The sequence below is a fragment of the Argentina silus genome, assembly GCF_951799395.1.
Source record: "Argentina silus genome assembly, chromosome: 22".
Lineage (NCBI taxonomy): Eukaryota > Metazoa > Chordata > Actinopteri > Argentiniformes > Argentinidae > Argentina > Argentina silus.
This window is the reverse complement of record NC_139676.1, coordinates 13,315,819-13,328,511: the sequence shown is the minus strand read 5'-3', so window position 1 is coordinate 13,328,511 and position 12,693 is coordinate 13,315,819. Positions and strand designations below refer to the sequence as shown.

The following is a 12,693-nucleotide window of genomic DNA, read 5'->3' as shown; positions in this document are numbered from 1 at the left end:
TATATAGTAAGTGCTTGGTGAGTGTATGTGTGTGTGTCTGTCTCTCAACATAACACTTCCTTCTCGGTTGGGCTTCTCTCAACCACCACGTAACCATGCTTAGTGTATTCCAGAGCATTCCAGTTGACCACATTTCCTGGTGGATAGTCCTGTGTCCTGTTCGAGTAGAGTAGTATCTCACAAGGGGACAGAACCCGGTCCCACATGTGCACATCCCTCTCATGCCCATAGAAGGAGTCGTACACATCAAACCCACCACCGTAAGTGTCCTGGTCCTGACCCAGGACGATGCTGAGAGTACCAGCGATCGACTGCCCAGAGCTTTCTTAGCGCTCGGTAACCCGTTCACCCAGAGCTGGATCAGCCCCGTGCCAGAGTCCCATGTTCCGCAGACGGAGTTCCACTGGTTCAGTCTGTCCTGCAACCCCCAGAAGAAGACACCCGTGTCCCCGATATACACCCTGTAACGCCCCTCCCCTCTGAAGATGACGAACCCATCGGCGTGGGACGGCGTGGCCAGTGAGAAGATGGCCTGCTCCTTGGTAGGGTAGTCGGTGAAGAACCGAACGCACACCGTGACCGCGAAGAAATCTTCTCCATGCCGGGAATGATCTTGATGTGGGCGGTGTTCGATTCCGTGGGGAAGATGACCTCGTTACGTGACATGTCTGGTACAACGACAACAATAGAAAGTAGCGCTGTCATAGGCCTACTTTGAACACATCACATAGGCCTACTGTCAACACATCACATTATAGCCTAGTATAGACCTACTGTCAACACATCACATTATAGCCTAGTATAGACCTACTGTCAACACATCACATTATAGCCTAGTGTAGGCCTACTGATAACTCTAGACACTGGCTGACTATAAACTATACATGAAGTAACAAAAAAAAGTCCAGTTCCACATTCCACCTTCCACCAATGACAGAGAAACACAGGCAGTGTGTCCGGCGTAAGTAACGGGACAGTGAAGCATTTTTTCTTTCTTTTTGGCTCAACACTCCATACTGTATGTACACAAATACCATCAAATAAAAGCTGAGGATCTCTCCCTTTACCTCATAGTGACTGTTTGATTTCAAATACAAACTTTTGGAGCGTAGGGCCGTAGAAAGAAGAAAAAAATGCTTCACTGTCCCGTTACTTACGCAGGGCGCTGTATATTCTTAAACAGTTTGTCAGTCTTACCTTGTGGCACACAGTAACAGGAGGATGCGAAGAGGATAAGAAGCCATGTCAGTCGCTCCATCGTTGTGGTTTTATCAGAGTGAGTTAACACTGATGGTGTAAACTCCAAACCGGGCTTGTCCCATTTTATACCACTGTAGCCTACAACAGCAGCTACAGCATAATAGATTAAGTTACTTATTGCTGAGTTCCTATTGGTCTAGATTAGAGGATTGAGGTCACCAGACAGTGTCTCTTTGTTCTTTTTGGTCCTCATCCTGACAGAGAACAATAGCAAACTCTTAAGCAAATGCTAGAATTAAAGCCAATAAGAGGTGTCTGCACACATGATGACAGAACACACCTGACTTACCAGAAACACCTGTCAAGGTAATTGCCCCATTACTTTTGGGTGCCCTAAAATAGGGGGACTATGCATAAAAAGTGTTGTAACTTCAGAATGGTGAAACCAATTTGTACAAATACTATCAAATAAAAGCTGTGAATCTCTACCTCAAACCTCATACTACAAACAACATACTTATTTGATTTAAAATCCGAACTTTTGGAGTGTAGAGCCAAAAGAAGAAAAACCGCTTCACTGTCTCGTTACTCACGCAGGGCAAAGCATTTAATTTGTGATTACAGACTGATTGTCAGTTGAACTGTTGAACAATGAAAGTTTACATCTATGGAGTAGAGATTTACTATAATGGAAGAAATAGCTAAAGTGTTTTGTTTGTGAACACTTAATAGATTTGTCTGTCTTACGTTGAGAGTGTTTAACGAAAAGGTACTTAACATTTGCATTTTGTTTGAAAGCAATGAGAAATTACTAACTGTTTTGCTAAAAATGTCACTGTTTTGCTCATGTACTGTATGTTATTGCTGTGGGCATGTGGACGTCACTTTCATACAAATCAGAAAAACTTATGAAAACGTATATTACAATGTTATTAACATTACAGATAATTAAATGCCAAAGCTCACTAACTGCTGGATGTCATGTTCATAGTAGCCTACAACAGCAGCTACAGTATAATACATTAAGTTACTTATTGTTGAGTTCATATTGGTCTTGATTAGAGGATTGAGGTCACCAGACAGTGTTTCTTTGTTCTTTACAAGATTTATCAGATGGACTACTTCTTGTCAGTAAGTTTGTGGGTCAAACACTGTTCAAGGTCCACAGGTATGTCAGTATTGCTAGGTTATAGGTGTGCATTAGGTCAGGTAATATTGGTATGCCTTGGTACGCCTGGTAAGACTTGATTAACTTTGGGTATCAGGAGGCAGATAGCAGACTCTATCCAATCAATGCAAGTACTGTAAAAGGTGATTCCCAGTGCCTGTGGATCATGTCCTGGTGTTACAGGCTTCATTGAAGTTGTGTTGATGTGGATTTCGATGAAATTACAAACTCAGGTGTGTTCTGTTTTATCACCACGTGAGGGCAGTGTTCAGCACCACAGCAGTATTCGCCAGTGAAATGCACTGGATAATAAAATGTTTATACATGAAACCATTTCCTCTTTTCCTGAAACTAACTCTGCGTAGTCACCATGTAAGACAATGTTTCATACACCAAATAATTGCATAATTAGACATAGACACTAATTATTAAGAAAAACAAATATCTTTAATGATTCTTTTACATAAAAATACAAGTACAAAAGATGACACGTTCATGAAATTCAGTGCCATTCAGCACTGGGCCAATGATGCAGACAGAGAGTCCTTCTTGTGTGTGTGTGTGTGTGTGTGTGTGTGTGTGTGTGTGTGTGTGTGTGTTCCTCTCAGAGTGTGTCCAGACTCTGTATTCTCCTCTCAGTGAAGAAGCGGTGGGTCTGGTGGCCGGAGCTCTGTGTCTTGTTGTCCCGGCCGAAGTACGACAACATGGACATGTTGTTCTTACGAGCCGCTGCCTTCCCCCCGTCCTCTTCATCATCGTCCCTGAGCACACACACACACACGCACACACACACACACACACACACACACACACACACACACACAGCATCAACGGATGTGACACAGTTCACACAGTTCTCACACACACACACACACACACACACACACACACACACACACACACACACACAGTGTGGATGCTGTGAATGACAACAACCTCTCTTTTGTTGTTCTTGGGAGTGTTGATCTAACCTCCCTCCCTCAGTCCCCTAGCCTAGCCACACGCACCCCCTTTCCCACACAGGACCTCCTGTCTTTTCAATTTAACACATCTTTATTGTTCCCTCACCAGTGGACGGGGACGGCCTCGTTTTCCAGCAGGTTCTTGGCAGTGCTCCAGCTGAACCTGACGAACTGGGGGTAGCCGAACACCGGGTCCAGGTACTTGTGCAGCCACGCCTTGGTCTTTGGGTCTGGGAAGAAGACGGGGACGCAACAGGAACTCATACTCATATTACATTCATACGCACATTACTCCCACTGTTTACTGTGTTCATTTCATCTCATCTTTATAGATATATAATAATAATATAATATATAATAGTTCGCACACATTCAATAATATATATAATATAATATACTTATAGATTGATTATGAGGACTTTGAATAGAAGTTCAGAACTATGTGACGGGTGAAAGACACTCACCACCGGGGTATCCAGAGCCGTAATCGACATCCACCTTTCCCAGGTCTTCTGGAAAGTTCCAGTTCTTAACTGCATGGTCCCTGGCCACCTGAAGGGGCAGAGCAATCAAAGTTGGATGAGCTGGATATGAAAAGAGGTGACAACGTTGTCATTCGAAAGCTCACTGTGTGTGTGTGTGTGTGTGTGTGTGTGTGTGTGTGTGTGTGTGTGTGTGTATGCGTGTGTGTGTGTGTGTGTGTGTGCGTGTTTGTGCGTGTGTGCGTGCTGTGACCTTCGGCATGACCACTGACCTTGGCACAGATGCTGGCAGCGCTGACAACGGGGAAGAGGGAGTCAGCTTTGGGGCGTACCGTCACCTCCACGCCGGGGAACCGCTGGGACAGCTTGTCCTGGTACTTCTCTGCCGGGCCCACCGTGTCAACAAACACCTGCAGCTCACAGACACAGGGAGGAGAAGGGAGGAGAAGGGAGGAGAGAGGGATGATAGAGGGATGACAAGTGGAGAATAGAATAACAAAGAGAGCCATCGAGAGACAGAAGTCAGTAGGGAGACACAGGAGAAGAGAAGAGGAATGAGACACAGATCATGTTCACATTGACGGTCTGCTGGTCACCTATTGGCCTGTTTGTATTGATTACATCATTCCATTTGTCTTTGTACCTCTTTGAGCTGCACCCCACTGTCCAGGGCAAACTGAACCAGGCCAATGGCTGCATCATGAGAGAGGGCATTCAGGTTGTATTTTGTCCTGTGGAGAAGCAGAGGTGTAAGTTGTGTGTGTGTGTGTGTGTGTGTGTGTGTGTGTGTGTGTGTGTGTGTGTGTGTGTGTTTTACATACCTCTGCAGCATGCTAGTTGAGATAGTATTGGGAGAAATAATCTGAAGAGCCCAGCCAACAAAACTCTTGGATTTATCCAGATTTCTGAACAGCTTCTCCCTCTCCGCCTCCGTCAACGTCTTTGAGTCTGGAAGAGAAGCCCAGAGACATAATGATTGTGTCATTAAACAAAACATGACATTAGATTCCTCTCAAATACTGCACATCATTATACCATTGCATTGCATTACGTTTTCGATTTACCTGCCACTTCCAATCTCTTCAGATCTCCCTTTTTGGAAACTGGACAGAAGCATATTCCATAGACCATGGGTCCTGTAGCAAAAACACAAACGTCAGCCGCAGCACGGCAGGATGAATGAAGCGGCCAACATGATCCATACTGTGCAGGCTCAGATATTTACAGTACTACTAGTGTATTTATTGACTTTAAATCTTCCCACATTGTCCTTTCCAGCACTGTTACAACAACCATGTCCACAGTACCAGTCAAAAGTTTGGACACACCTTCTCATTCAATGGTTTGTCTTTACTTTTATTATTTTCTACATTGTAGATTAATATTGAAGACATCAAAACTATGAAGGAACACATATGGAATGGTGTAGTAAACAAAAAAGTGTTAAACAAACCAGAATATGTTTTATATTTTAGATTCTTCAAAGTAGCCACCTTTTGCTTTGATGACAGCTTTGCACACTCTTGGCAAGGTGTGTATAAACTTTTGACTGGTTCTGTATAAGCAGGCCAGCAGAGTACAGCTCAGCTCGGTTCAGCTCAGTAGTGTAACTTGGGTAAACACTGGCCTGTCTAAAACGTTCTGACAGTGTCAGTTGCTGCAGGCTATTATTTGTGGCTTTAGTTCTGCTCTCTAGTGTGATTAGGTAAGGCATCCCGATCGAAGGCAAAGACCCACCCAACACGGGCCCCCTGCCCGCCTCATCAATGCCCAAACAGCAGTCCTCCGTCTTGCAGACATCGGGTATTGCAGAGGCCAGGCGGCAGCTGACCGAGTTGTCTGCCTCGAAGTCACTGAGATCCATGGCGGGGACACTGTCACAACTCTGAAACACTGTGTGAACAACAAGGGTCGAGTGAATAAGACACGCACGCACGCACGCGCGCGCACACACACACACACACACACACACACACACACACACACACACACACACACACACACACACACACACACACACACACACACACACACACACACACACACCACACACACACACACACACACACACGTCTACCTTGTATTTCTATTTCGCTGGCAAGCAAAACACAAACGACATAATACTACTGCACTGCAGAGCTCACAAGCAGAATAAGCAGCGAGCCGAGCAGTTTATAAACACAGTTAACACAAAGCTTGTTTCTTATTTGCATAGAGGGCATGTCTATTATGTTCACTGACCAATGACTTGAATGTGTACATTTTTATCTAGTGATAAGATAAATAACAGTGAAGTCACACTCACCCCGTGTGTTGTTGATGTTCCTGCGTACAGATTTGGCGCCTTCTCTCTGACGTAATTCTCAGACGTCTACGATGCATTATGGGATACGTAGTTCTTAGGACAGCTGTAGAACGACATGTAGAATGTCATATACATCTGTGCACAGAGTTGTGTTTCTATGGACAGTGTAGGTCTCTTAGAAATAAACCACGCAATGATGATCACACTGTTTTAACATTCCACGCATTCTCAAGATCAGAAGTTTTGACCTGCCAGAATATTAATCCTTTTATCACTGAGTTTTTATACAAAGTATTCACGATCAATAAATCAGTGAACCATTATTTATTGATCTTTATTAGGTGTTTATTCGAGTCGCTGTCGCCCTCCAATGAATGCAATGACTCAGAATCTACGCAATAATGTATACGTCACAATGTTTTAACATTACGCGCATTGTCAAGTTCACACATTGAAGTTTTGACCTGCCAGAATATACTCAGCTCTCGAGCGAAATGATTTTATCACTGCGTTTTTATTGAGTATTCACGATCAATAACCATTATTTATTGTTCTTCATTAGGTATTTATTCCTCCAATGTATCAGAAATGACATGCTCAGTATAATATGTTGATATGGGTCTCTACTTTACAGTTACTTGCTGTTTTAAACCGTTGGTTATTCACGTTTCTCTCTCCTTCATGTTTTATGACCACAGTTCATCAAATATGGAAGATGAATATGAAGCACTCTTCCATGGGGAGGTAAGTTGAAACAAAAGTCAGGCACAAATGCATGAGAGACAAACTGTTCAAACTTTAATGTGTGTCCCCCTCTTTCGCAGAAAAAGCTCATGAAGGCTTTCATGATGATGAAACATCAGGAAGAGGTCCCATCCTACATCACAGTTAAAAACATGAGGAAGTGGCTGTTAAGTGGAAGGGACTTCCTGCTGGATGAGTGAGTGATTTCATCAAACTGTACAGATAGATTGATATATTCTATGGATAGCAGTCTGATACATTATTTTATTCACATGAAGGTATCATGAAATGGCTGAGAAAGAGCCCAACTTAAAACAGCTCCATCTCCTTGAACTGGTAAGTGGCCTACTAGGACAACACATGAACATGTTTACTGACATACACAGTGATAACAGGCAGGGAGCTTACAGTTAAATTCATTTCATCGACATATTAGTGCCCCAACTCTCCTGCGAGAGATAATGTGTGATGTTGTGCACAGCTCTGGAAAGCCAAGAGGCGCCTCAGGATGGAGCAGATGGAGGAGGAACTCCGCAGAGAGGTTGAGGAAGAACACCGCCTCTCACTGCTGTTGGGCAGAAGGGTATGACAACACAACACACTGCCACTTCCCGGAGACAAACCTCAACGTGCGTGGTTGAATTAACTCTCTCTCTCTTTCACATGAAGGTAACCATGGAGGGGCTGGACATGTTCCTGGGCAAGACACGGCCGGCTGCAGAGGAGGAGGTCAAGAAGATCCTCCTTCCTGTCCTCTCCTCACTCCTGACCAGCTTCATGAAGGTCAAGAGGGGCTCTGCTGAGCTCTATGTGCAGGACAGAGTGACTAAAATGGCTGAGGATCTCTCCCCAGAGATCGTAAAGATGGCCTATAAACATCTCCTGGGTGGGTAATACAGAAGCATCGTGACTGTCAAATCCTATTTATCTCACTTATGAACAGCATTTAGTTGTGTTGGTATTACAGAACATGGCACCACATTACTGCAGTTAGGATTTTAACCTTATCTCAACTGCAGTTTGGATTTTAGATTTTATAGAAGTGTCCTAACTTGTGAAAATCCTTCACAGAGGCCGGGTCAGAGGCCGAACTAAAGACCCCCACCATGGAGAAGGGCCCATTCGTGGGAGTCCATCCTAGGGACTGGAAGTGGGAGGTTGCTGCTGCCAAGGACATCAGGGAGCTGGTGGAGAAAGCAGCCATCCCTTTTCTCTCCCAGTATGGAGATGAGGTGGCCAAGGTCATTCTCCCTGCAGTCACCAAGGCAGTGGCCCTAGACATGGTCCGTGCCATCTCCGTCAAGCTGACAGAGGGAGCTAAAACCTTTCGCCTGTTGGGCTTTGATGGGCAGTCGATGGATGCCAGGGTCATCGTCATGGATGCGGTGTGGGAGATGGATAGGAAGGTCAAGACGGCTGCTTCTCGTCTGCCGCAGATCCCCAGGCAGATCGTAGTTCTGGATGTCACTCTCAGACAAATATTCAGTGAAATACTCCTGCTTCTGAACCAGGAGGCCTTTATTGGCCGGGACAGTGAGTCTCAGGTCGGCGTTCTGACAACTGATGTGGTGATGATGTCGAACTTCTTGCCGTGGGTCCAGGTGACAGAGGTGGAGGAACTAGCGAATGTCCTCCTCCGAGACTGTGACAAGATGGCCGTCGTCAGAGACGTCATTTCCGAGCTGGAGGAGTTGGCCTACAACAAGGCTGCACTGAAGAGAGCAGTGGGTGATGGCAGTGCGAACAGGCACATTGCCTTCCTGGTGGGCATTGCCATAGGGAAGCGAGTCCCAGACAGACAGTCAACCAGCGCAGAGGAGCGCCTGGTCAGTCGTTTGGCGATGGAGGAGGTCCTCATCTTCTTCGAGGTCATCGGCAGTGAGAAACAACGGATGGCCGAAGAAGAGGACAGAGTTGAGGATGCCACTGCTGCACTGTCGGCCACAGCTCAGCCTTCCATCAACGCTTCCTTAAACACAGCTGTTCTCAACCAGCTGGCCATGGCCCGTGTTAACATTGATGACGACAGCACCAGCACAGCTGTCCTGGCAGAGGTGCTGCAGAAGGAGGAGGTGCAGAAGGAGGTGCTGCAGAAGGAGGAGGATGTGCAGAAGAAGGAGGAGGTGCAGAAGGAGGTGCTGCAGAAGGAGGACGTGCAGAAGGAGGAGGATGTGCAGGAGGAGGAGGTGCAGAAGGAGGTGCTGCAGAAAGAGGAGGAAGAGCAGAAGGAGGAGAAGGTGCAGAAGGAGGAGGAAACACTCCCGTCTCTAGCATCTCACAGCCCAATCATGGCTCCACATCTCCTCATGGTGAGGAAAAGTCCTCAAAGTTGAATGTATATCAAATGAGTCACAATTCCCGTTGTCTACTACAGGATAGTATGTGTTGTTGTTCCTCCTCTAAGACTGTTCTACTCTGTCTGTTTACAGCCCACCGAGCTCATGGCTGCTGACTGCAGCAGGGTGGCATCTGATAAGTGCAGCGGTGAATAACCTTCACTGTTCATATTTTACAATGGGGCAAAAGTTAATGCTGGCCTCATGAAACTGAATCACACCAATCATTGTTTGTAAACAGTTAAATGAATCATATCATAAATGGAAGAGTATCTTGTCCTTTCTCCTCAGAGGATGGAGCCGACCAGCTCAAGAAGAAAAAGAAGAAGAAGAAGGGAGGAGTTCAGAGGTTCTTCAGACACGTCTGGAAAATGATGAAGTGCTCCTCTGGCATAGAAGAAGACCACTGAGATGGCCCCCCAACACACACACACACACACACACACACACACACACACACACACACACACACACACACACACTCCCCCCCTCTCTCTCTCTCTCACACACACACACACACACACACACACACACACACACACACACACACACACACACACACACACACACTCCCCCCTCTCTCTCTCTCACACACACACACACAGACACACATTCAAATAAATATAACATGAGCATGAATAAAAATTAATATAAATTCTACATATGTTTAAATGTATGTACTGTATAAAGCATGACACTGAACTAAACTGACAGAATTTAATATTTGATCTGAAATGTCTGAGGAGTACCTACATGTCAGTACCGCATTACACACATATTACATAACACGTTGCTGCATAATACAGTTATTCATCAGTAAAAGAGTATGTGCAATGGTCTGAGCCAAGCCAGAGGAGTGACTCAACGCGACCACCAGGTGGCGCCAAAGACCCATGAGATGATAGCAGGTGAGGAACATCACCTGTTGAGGGATAATGAGTGAATAATGGAGGGCAGGGTATTTCTTGGCTGTTTGTGTGGCTGTGTCGACCGTGTTTGTTTAAATTACCTATTCCAGAGAGGTGACATTATTTATGAATTATTTAAGTATAAATACCATAAGTACCATCGTAAACTCTGGTATTTCAGCAATTTGGGGACACTTTAATTTAGCCACTTTTCTTTTCAAATTCACTTTTCATCTTTTATTAAAAAAAAAATACATCCACCACCTAGAAAACCCCTTAACATATCTCGAAGCAAGTTCTCGAGCAGTTGCATACCTCTGCATCTCTCTCCTCCTCGCGCAGCATCCAGTGGTCCTTTGATGTTGTGATGTCACGCGCCGCTCTCGGTCCGTTGTGATGGCGCTCACCGCGCCGCCGCTCACCGCGCCGCCGCTCACCGCGCCGCCGCTCCGCCAGTCCGGTCCATGTCGTCCCGAACAACACCAACTACGAATGGACGGGAAAGTCCTCCCCGACCCGCAGCAGCTTTTGCTGTTTCTGAGGAAACTAAAAGAAGTCTTCGACGTGTGCGACGAAGATTCGGACGGTTACATTCGCGTTGAGCATTTCGTAAACCTCGGTTCACAGTTTGGTCAAGGAGACGAGGTAAGATTCCTACCAGAATCACCTGGTGTTTTGATGGAGATGGACTATTAGTAGCCTACAAGCCATGCTAAACAACATAGGCAATGTTGTTCACTGTTTATTTATAATCACACTATTGTGCTTCATTTATTCATTTATTGGTAAAAAAAAATTAGTACCGGAACATGCCAGGAATTACACAAAAGTGTTGACTGCAGGGCAAATGTAAACAGGGAAAACAATAAATAGTGTAAGTCTGCCATTACGTTAGAGCTGTTGAAATTAAGTTCCATTAACAATAGCCATTGCAAAGTTATTTGCGTTGCCTGGCTGTAAAGATGCAATCAAGCAATTTCATTGTTTAACAGTTAAAGTAGGAGGAAAATATGGAGCGAGTTGACATTTTCAAGTGTAGGGAATCCGTTTCAACCAGCCTATGTTTCATGGTAGAGTCACAAGCTGGAAGGACGGCCCTAATGTGGGTCCTAAAACTGAGGCTCATCAAGTCCTCATGTCTTTTAGTTCGTCTTTTACCTAATGTAGTCAAACAAGGCAGGGAGAGACAGTGTGCAAGTGTATTGGTTCGCTATTTTTGTGTTTCTCCGAGGCACAGCGGAGACGAGCCAACAGCTCCCATAGCTGCTGTTTTGATGTTGCCATGTACCAGTTTCAGTCACCATAATGAGGATAGTGGGACAGGTTTGCTTCAATGGACACAGTGTTCTCTGTTATGAGACCCAGCTGTGAATAGATAGACCTCTCAGCTTCCCGCAGGTTGGACCACTGATCTAGGAATAGACACAGATCCACGCTCGGTGGTCCTCAGATAGTAAAGCATGGTGTTAACAACGCTTAGGTTGGGGGGTTCGATTTCCGTTGGGACCATATATACTGAAAAATGTATGCACTCACTCTAATGTAAGTTGCTTTGGATAAAAAAAACAACTAAATGGCATATATTACTATCATTATTATTATTATTATTATTATTATTATTATTATTATTATTATTATTATTATTATTATTATTATTATTATTATATTACATTCCAATAGGTCCAATGATAGCTGATAAAGTGACAACGGTATTATTGAAAGCCTGTCCTTGTCTGTTGTTTTTAATAGGCTGTTGTTCACCCGTTGTGTGTACAGAAGAGACAAGTCCCTTGTGTCCCAACTGTATGTCACCAAGTAGGAATATTAGTGTTGATTGGCTCCCAGGCGATCTGTTGAGCATCACTTCTCAGCAACATTAGCGCTGACTGGCCCCTTAGGGATGCAGTGCGTCGACCATGGGCACTTAGTTGAGGTGAATAAGTTAAGAAGGCAATGTGTGGTGCAGTACGACTGGTATTTATAGATACTGTAATGCAGCTCGGGGGTGTTAGAGAAGAAATATGTGTCGTATTAACATTCAGCGCTAGGAGGTCTTTTTACCCAGTGGGGCAATAAAAAATCCCTGCATATTCTGACTGCCTTGATTTAAACTGGAATGGGATCTGAGTGAAAGTCAAATGGGGCGGACATGAGAATCAGGATCAGAATCAGAATGTTTTTATTTGTATTTATCGTATATTTGCACATACAGGAAATTGACTTGGTGAGGTGTATGCTTGTTTCCTAAGCCTTCAGCTGTCAGTGCGAGTGGCTCTATCTGACGCACCTGCCAACTGTCACGAAACTGACACGGCTCGTCACCATGGAGATGATTCTGCGACTGAAGTCAGATGGATGTGAGCGTTTGATGACGAGCCGCTTCATTTGAATCTTCAACTGTTGTGCAGGAGATTGTACAGCGGGTTCCCGGGGCCCAGTATTTCAACATGTTTAATGTACATCAGTGCTTTTTTTGCTATCCAGGATCAGATCTATGTGGCGGATTTTTGTGTAGTATAAGGGGAAATCAGCCGGCTCGAACTGATCCTGGATGGCAAAAAAAGAATCTGAATCATTCTGATCCAGAT

The 12,693-nt window shown here is 44.8% G+C and overlaps 2 protein-coding genes and 1 pseudogene across 3 annotated transcripts in view; 1 reads left to right on the top strand and 2 right to left on the bottom strand.

Annotated features, from left to right (window-relative positions):
* Positions 1–44: 44 nt before the first annotated feature.
* On the bottom strand, positions 45–708 carry LOC310821561 (serum amyloid P-component-like; annotated as a pseudogene). The gene has a single exon. The product of its transcript is annotated as a serum amyloid P-component-like (transcript).
* A 2,091-nt stretch (positions 709–2,799) lies between these two features.
* LOC310821696 (ribonuclease H2 subunit A-like) lies at positions 2,800–6,151 on the bottom strand. Its single transcript, XM_083693843.1, has 9 exons — positions 6,118–6,151; positions 5,550–5,705; positions 4,877–4,948; positions 4,634–4,760; positions 4,456–4,543; positions 4,085–4,222; positions 3,795–3,882; positions 3,437–3,560; positions 2,800–3,129 (listed from the first exon to the last, which is right to left on the bottom strand). The coding sequence occupies exons 2-9, from the start codon at positions 5,674–5,676 to the stop codon at positions 2,973–2,975; spliced, it is 921 nt and encodes a 306-aa protein (XP_083549969.1). The 5' UTR covers positions 5,677–5,705; positions 6,118–6,151; the 3' UTR covers positions 2,800–2,972.
* Positions 6,152–10,501: 4,350 nt separating this feature from the next.
* rab11fip4b (RAB11 family interacting protein 4 (class II) b) overlaps positions 10,502–12,693 on the top strand; it is a gene marked incomplete at its 5' end in the record, with an annotated part of 20,003 nt that continues 17,811 nt past the window's right edge. Inside the window, one exon of the mRNA XM_083693646.1 lies at positions 10,502–10,750. Within this exon, the coding sequence (XP_083549772.1) occupies positions 10,502–10,750 (249 nt within the window). The remainder of the gene's footprint in view (positions 10,751–12,693) is intronic.